The 7,582-nt window shown below is 48.3% G+C and overlaps 1 protein-coding gene across 1 annotated transcript in view; it reads left to right on the top strand.

Annotated features, from left to right (window-relative positions):
* The window catches only part of LOC106816028 (pituitary tumor-transforming gene 1 protein-interacting protein-like), a gene marked incomplete at its 5' end in the record, with an annotated part of 9,462 nt that extends 4,854 nt beyond the window's left edge, over positions 1 to 4,608 (top strand). The window contains 5 exon segments of the mRNA XM_014820575.1: positions 143 to 257; positions 548 to 659; positions 1,026 to 1,091; positions 1,408 to 1,454; positions 4,055 to 4,608. Coding sequence (XP_014676061.1) covers positions 143 to 257; positions 548 to 659; positions 1,026 to 1,091; positions 1,408 to 1,454; positions 4,055 to 4,107 — 393 coding nt within the window.
* Positions 4,609 to 7,582: the final 2,974 nt, after the last annotated feature.

Below are 7,582 nucleotides of genomic sequence, written 5' to 3'. Positions count from 1 at the left end.
CCACTCCACCACAGAGTCACCGCAGTAGACGTTAGATGAGCGCTGTCGCTATGCGGCACTTGTTTTTGTTCAACATCGTTGTCTGTGTAAATGAGGTAATGACGCATAGATCTGTCTATGTATCGATTGTCGTTCTTTGCAGTGCCTCTACTGCTTTAAGGACAAAAGCTGCAAATTGTATCCGAAGGAGACCATACTGCCAGGAAACGATGTGTGTCCGTTGGGGGAGGCGAGATGGGGACCGAAGTTGTGCTGGTGTGAGTAGACCTGACGCACCTCTCTAGCATCTACTCTATCTGAGAAATATCCAGGGCTGGTTTTGCTACATTGCACTGCTCTACTATTGTGATCTAGTATAGTCGAGCGATAAATATCGATTAGTCCGATCAATTCCCTAGAGAGCCAATGGGTAGATAACGGGTGCGAGACGCGATTGCGAACTGATACGAATGTCGGCAACGCAGTCATCATCCGGCGCCCTCTGGCGACGACAAGTAGAAGGGCAAGAAAAAGAGAGTGCTAATACTGTCGGCATTCTATGTTGTAGTCAACCTGAAGGCATTGATCATATCGATGGCAGTGGTTGCGGGAACGATTCTCGTCTCTGTCTGCTGTTGCGTCTACTGCTGCTGCTGCCGCTCCAAGGGCAACAAGGAGAAGTGAGTGGCCACTCGTTGCTTCCAAGGGCGTCCGTGCATCGCGATTTGCGACGTGGGGCCACAGACGGCAGCCAAGGTCCCGTTGTCAGAACCCAAATTAGTCTCAACGTGGAATTTTTATTGAAATGGGATCTCTGTATAATGCACACGCGTAACTCGTAACTTCACCATGATTCTGGCAACGGTCTATGAGAAAAAGGTAATGTTAAGACCAATGTTCTGACCATGTGCTCCAGGGTACTTGAGACATGATTTTACGCTCTCAGTTTATGCAGATACAATCAATCGCATTTTGCCAATCCGCGTTGCTTGTCTGGCAATGCGTTGCCGTGGCGACCGATGCTGACGATTACGCGTGTTTTGCAGATACGAGCGCGAGGATGCGAGAGAGGTGAGCAGAAGAGAGGAACGACGTCAACAGCACGAGATGAGGTGAGTGCATGCCAGGCCATCCAACATTGCACCTTATGCGCATCACTCGGATGGTCAGGATCCTGTGTTAATTGTCCTATGCACGCATCGGCAATGTTTTCCCAATTTTGTTGTAGTTACCATTTTGCTAATTACTTCATGATGTTATTCACTCGATATGTAATACATACATGCACACGCGCGGATGCACACATACACAGAGAGGGAGATATAGGGAGAGGAGGAGAGAGTGAGAGAGAAAGTTATTTTAATCAGTACTATGTCTTGAGTGCCGTAATGATAGATTCGGTGGATGACTGAATGTTTTATTCTGCAGGATGGCCGAGAGGACAGAGAACAACGACAACATCCGGCGTAAATACGGTGAGTGGCACTCACGCAGCCAGTCATGTGCCGCAAGTCGTCCTCCCATGGCGACACTGCTTCACGCTCGCGCCCCCCCCCGTCCTCCCACGACACCGCTTCACACTCGCCCCCCGTCGCTTGCCACACGGCTTCAAACACTCGCCCCCTGTCTCTCAGCACGAAAGGCGCTTGCACACCCTTGCCCCCCGTCCCGGCCACTCACCGCTTGCAACACTCGCACCCCCAGTCCTTGCACGCACCACCGCTTCGCACGTCGCCCATCCCTCCTCTACCACGACATCGCCGCTTCGCAACTCTCCCCCGTCCTCCCAGCGAAAACCGCTTCAACACTTGCCCCCCGCTCCTTCTCCACGTGCACCGCTTCACCACTCGCCCCCGTCCTTGCACACACCGTTGGTTCACAACTCGCCCCCTGTCCTCGCCACGAAAACCGCTTCCCACTTGCCTACCCCGTCCCATCCACGTCACCGCTTCACACTCGCCCCGCGCCTTCCTTGCACGACACTTGGAGCTTCAGCACTCGCCCCCCGCCTCGCCACGAAACCGCTTCACACTTGCCCCCGTCCTCTTTCACGCCAACCGCTTCACACTCGCCCCCATCTACCACAACAAAATAAAACCGCGTCACACTAGCCCCCCGTCCTTGCACACACCCGCTTCAACACTTATCACGGTAGGGGGCTCGCCCCTCCTCGGCCGACGAAAGCCGCTTCACACTGCCCCCCGTCCTCAGCCACATGACAGCCGGCTTCAGCACACATCCGAGCCCCGACCGATCCTTCGCACACACCGCTTCACACTCGCCCCGGCGTCGTAGATGAGCCTGCTCCCCTCGTCCTCCTAACGAAACCGCTTCGCACTTTCCCCTCCTCTCACGTCACCGCTCAACACTCCGCCATCGCCGTCCTTGCAACGACAGGGCCCCCGCTTCACACTCGCCCCCCGTCCCCCACAGACATCCGAGCTTCGGTGCACTCGCCCCACGTCCTCCGGCCACGTCACGCTTCACACCTCCCCTCGTCCTCCCACGTCACCCCGCTTCACACTCGCCCCGTACCCTTCCCGACGACACCACGCTTCGCACTCGGCCCCCCTCCTCCACGTCAGCCAGCTTCAGCACTTGCCCCCCGTCCTCCACTTCACCGGCTTCACATGACGTCGCCCACGCTCTCCACGAAACCGGCTTCGCACTTGCCCCCCGTCTCCCACGTCACCGCTTCAACACTCGCCCCCTGCGTCCTTGCGCACGAACAACCCCCATGGGCTGTCAACACTCGCGACCCCCCGTCCTCCAGCCACGACACTGCTTCACACTCGCGCCCCGTCCTACCACGAAACCAGCTTCGCATCTGCCCCCCTCCTCCCACCAAGTCACCGTTCACACTCGCTCCCCACGTGCCTGCACGACACCGCTTCACGAACTCGCCCCCGCGTACCTCGCACACACACCGCTCAACACTTGACCCCGCCTCCCACAAACACGCTCACACTCGCCCCCGCCTCCCACGACACCGGCGTTCAGTCAATCACCGCTGCACCTGTCTCGCTCCGCATACCCGGCTTCAAACACACTCCGCCCCCCGGCGTCCTCCCACGACAGCCCGCGCGCCCGTCGGGGCGCCGGCTTCGCACGTCGCCCGCCCCGCCTCCACGACACCCGCTTCACACTGCCCCCCGTCCTTCACCACAACATCCGCTTCACATTCTCGCCCGCCATCCTCTCACGACAACCGCTTCGCACTCAGCAGGCCCGACGTCCCTCCCACGACACCGCTTGGGGAGCGCACCTCGCGCCTGTCCCTCCCGACGACACCGCTTCAGCTACCTCGCGCGCCCCCCTCCTCAGTCACGGACACCGCGTTCACACTTGCCGCCCCGCCGTCCTCCCACGTCAGCCTTGATGGCTTCACATACTCGCCCCCGCCTGTCCTCTGATCAGTCAACCGCTTCGCACTCGCGCCCCGTCCTCCCACGACACCGCTTCACACTCGCCCCCCGTCCTCCCACGACACCGCTTCACACTCGCCCCCCCCCCACGTAGCATTTCGCTCCTCACTGGGAGACGCCATCCCATCTTTCTCCCCAAAGTACCCGGATGCACAGTTCACCACTCTTTCACAGCACATGCGCCACATATAAACCGCATGTTCCGTTGCTTCATGTAACATTAACAGTAGTCCACCATGTGCTGGTGTAGCTTCTGAATTCTGTTAAGTGTTATTCCTCACGTTTAATGGAAGTCCATGTCAGGGTTGCAAGTCAGTGTTGTGGATAGTTCATTAACATTCCTTACATCAGATGTGGTATTCGAGTTTCTGGTGGAAGGAAAGCTTGTTTTGGTTTTCTCATCAATGTTCAATGTTCGTTTCATGGTGCAACCGTGATGTTTGTAAGTTTTACTAAATGCTTAAACTAGTTTTGACAGCAGTACGGAAGATGGTATAGACAATAAGCGATAATTCTGGCAAGAGATGTTTTTCTGACGACGCACATGTCTCTCTGTTGCCGTGTGGAAGGTTGGAGTGTGATCGGAAGCCAGACATGACTTGCCACGTGCTCGTGTAGCCAGGCTGAATGAAGCTGCTCTCTTATTTCAGGTCTCTTAAAGGATGGCGTTCCGTACCAGCAGATGAACAATGAAAAGCCGTAAACGGGAGGAAGTGCATCTGCGTGATTGCATAGAGCACAGGAATCGTGTACTGGGGAGAAATACACATTTTTCCGAAAATAGCCGAACGGTAGTAGGCCGCAACTTCGGGATCGCTCGGGCCCATAATACACATGTGTACACATGTATACGCATTGTGAACCCTAATCCTAACCTAACCCTAACCAGAAAAATTGAAAACAAATAAAAATAAAATAAAATAAACAGATGGGATTCGAACCAACAACCTTTCAGACGTAACGCCTGTTCTCTACGAGCTCGGCTATTCAGCATTATTGGAAATAGCACATGGCATATGCTAAATAAGAAAATACCCTGGTATGTAAAATGTGTATTTCTCCCTGGTGCAATAATCAGTCATCTGTCATGCAATCGCCGTGATTGTGACACGAACGACGGTAGTTTTCTAAGATAGATAGATAGATAGATAAATAATAGGTTTATTGCAAAACTAGTGTTAACAACGTTACAATTAAAATAAATTTTGCAAACAAGATGTCATCAGTCAGTATAAAACTGAAATTGATGATATTTACAATAATATATGTCCCATTATAAGACATAGATATCACTTAAAACGTTGGTTCGTAAAATTATATCACTAAACTAAAAACCATCTTTAGAATATATACTAAATTTAAAATAACGTGATCCTTGGTCAAAAAATAATTACGATTAAAATGCGACACAGTGATAGAATCAAACATATCACATAACCGAAAGTTGTCCAGAGGGTTATTTCAAAGAGACCAAAATGTTTATAAAGGGGTGCAAGCAAAAGACTAATTATCCATGCTATTGTAAAAAATGCAGTGCCTGTTTACAATTTGTTAATCATCATGCACATGTACGGAACAGGGCTATTGAAGTACCGGCTGGTACGAGGGACTTTTGCAAGCCGGAGTTTACTAGAATTCCGTGTTATGCGGTTAGACACATTTGCAGCGTGTGTGAACGTTTCGTGATACTTTGGAATATATGTCTGAGAGCACGTTATTTATTTTGTGGCGACGAGTCACTGCCTGTCGCCCGTCTAATCAGCAACCGTGAGTCACAGAACAGAGCAGTAGCGAATGACTGCTGTCTGGTGGGAGTGCGTGGTAGTATAACATACCTCCAGCAGTGTGGCGGCCCCTCCACTAACCTTCCCACTTCCTTCGACTAGTCATGGCTTCTTATAGAGTTACTCCCCAAGTCCCCATTCCACCAAAAATCTCTTTAGTTGGTGAAGATACGACTGTGGCTTCCCATACGTACTATCTATGTGTGTCGTCTGGACAACGGAGCATGCATGAAACATACCATTAGCCATGTAATTTCTAAATCTGAAGTACTGGTCTGGTATTACCCAATTCTATTGTCTAATGAGTAATTTGTGGCATGGCAGATGTGTATGTATATATTGTATATGTGTGTTGAATACAAAACTCACAAAGAACTATGCTTGCATTATGCAGTGTATTAAAAGAATCTATTTTCTGTGAACAACAAATCGAAAATAAAGTACATTGATATATATTTAGAAAGTGCAGTTAAATTTTCATACTGATGTTTTCACTTTTCGACATTAAAATATATCAGCCACTATCCACTTTCAACCTGTGCTTTATTCAGGAGCGAGGTCATATCTACTTAGCTACATACCTACGACTATCGAAAAAATGATGAAAAAGACACACGGCCTTACAAATACACGCACGCGTGGAAACACGACATGATCACAAAGCACTACACGGTTTAGTTGAACTACAATAACAACAGGTGTAAACAACGTGTTCTCCATCAATTCGTGCGACCTGTACTCCTACTTTGGACTGTGAAGAGTTACCATTACGAGACTACCGTGAGAGTCGACTGCTTTGAAAATAAAAATAGATTCGCGACGACCTCGTGTGTGATTCTTGTTTTATGTCCCTTCTTTGAACTATAGCTGTATATCTATATAGCTCCTTGCTTCAAATCACGATGACTACACCATTTACCAGGCCGCGTGGCTACTACTAACACGACGAGTGAGATTTGTCCTCCACATTAATTCTCCATTGTTCCGTTGCTTCCACGTAAGCACGCTAGACGTCTGCTGCCGTGTGAATATCAACAAGATCGAAGATACGAATATCCATATTGCTATTGACATCGCATCGAGATTCCTAGTGAAGGTGAGGATGATTGCTTCACACCCAGTCTACATCACCCAGCCACATATATAGCCTAACGAGTGATCCATTATTGGAAATTGCCACGTATTGGCAAGGAGGGCCCAGATATTGGTAAAGTGCAAATCGATCATCAATTGTAAATTGCCATATAGGGCCAACATGTCTGCGAAATATGAATAGATCATTAGCGATTGCTGCATGGGGTCCAGATATCTCTCACCTCAATGTCACCATACATTAGCAGCCCACATTCACTGCAAGGTGCTACCAGTAGGAAGTACAGGTACAGGTACAGGGGACAATTATGAACAACTATAGAACAGCCACCTGTCTGTAAAGGTCACTTTAGGAGTTTCTCTTGCATGGCAGTTATAGAGTGGAACGACATAGAATGGACACCTGTCTACAAAGGTCACTTTGTTGGACAGCAGAGTTTCCTTTGGCTGGGAATTGTACAAAGAAACTACTTCTATAGAACGGGAACGGAGACTGTTTGTAAAGAAAAGCAGTGGGATTTCACTCGTGCGACACTAATATACAGGTTTGACTATTATACCCACAATGTTCGGCCTCGGCGTTAGACGTATACCGTACATAATGACCGATATGCAAGCGACACACCCAATTCGAACAGAGTGCACACACTACGATACACCAAACACCATATCTCTAGCTTCATTAGGGTAGACTGTGACTGTAAAAACACATACTACACTAAATGATAGAGTTACTACTAGCTAGGGTTACAGTTCAGGTTAGTGTATATGATTAAGTTATAATTATGTTAGGTTAGAGAGGGGGAAATTATTTGAAGATATATTTAATTCCGAGTAAATAATAAACCTTTGAAAAAAATCAGCATAATGGGTGCGTCAAAAGTTATATGGTACCCCGTTCATTACTATCTCAGTTGAAGATGAAAGGTGATATTACATATGTACATACTACACATTAGCAAGAATAGGTTTCACTGCTTACATATCAGACAGTGCTGCCCTCCCACTGTTCATCCCGAAAGTAATACGTATATCGTCACTAAATTACAATAAGATCATTCCAGACTAGACAGATAACAAAATCAGTGTGTCAACTATGCCTAAATATGGCAAATAACATGAACATATCTATAGACATACTATAAAAATGGTGTATACATAGATATGTTCATGTATATATGTATGTGTGTATATCCATATGTGTCTGTCTATATATAGTGTCAAAAAAGATAAAATTGGATATTGTTTTAAATATATTTGATATTATATATATAATATCAAATATATTTAAAACTATATCCA

Source organism: Priapulus caudatus, unplaced genomic scaffold, assembly GCF_000485595.1.
Source record: "Priapulus caudatus unplaced genomic scaffold, Priapulus_caudatus-5.0.1 Scaffold1265, whole genome shotgun sequence".
NCBI lineage: Eukaryota > Metazoa > Priapulida > Priapulimorpha > Priapulimorphida > Priapulidae > Priapulus > Priapulus caudatus.
The sequence above is the reverse complement of the archived record's forward strand: the minus strand, read 5'-3'. Positions and strand labels throughout refer to the sequence as shown.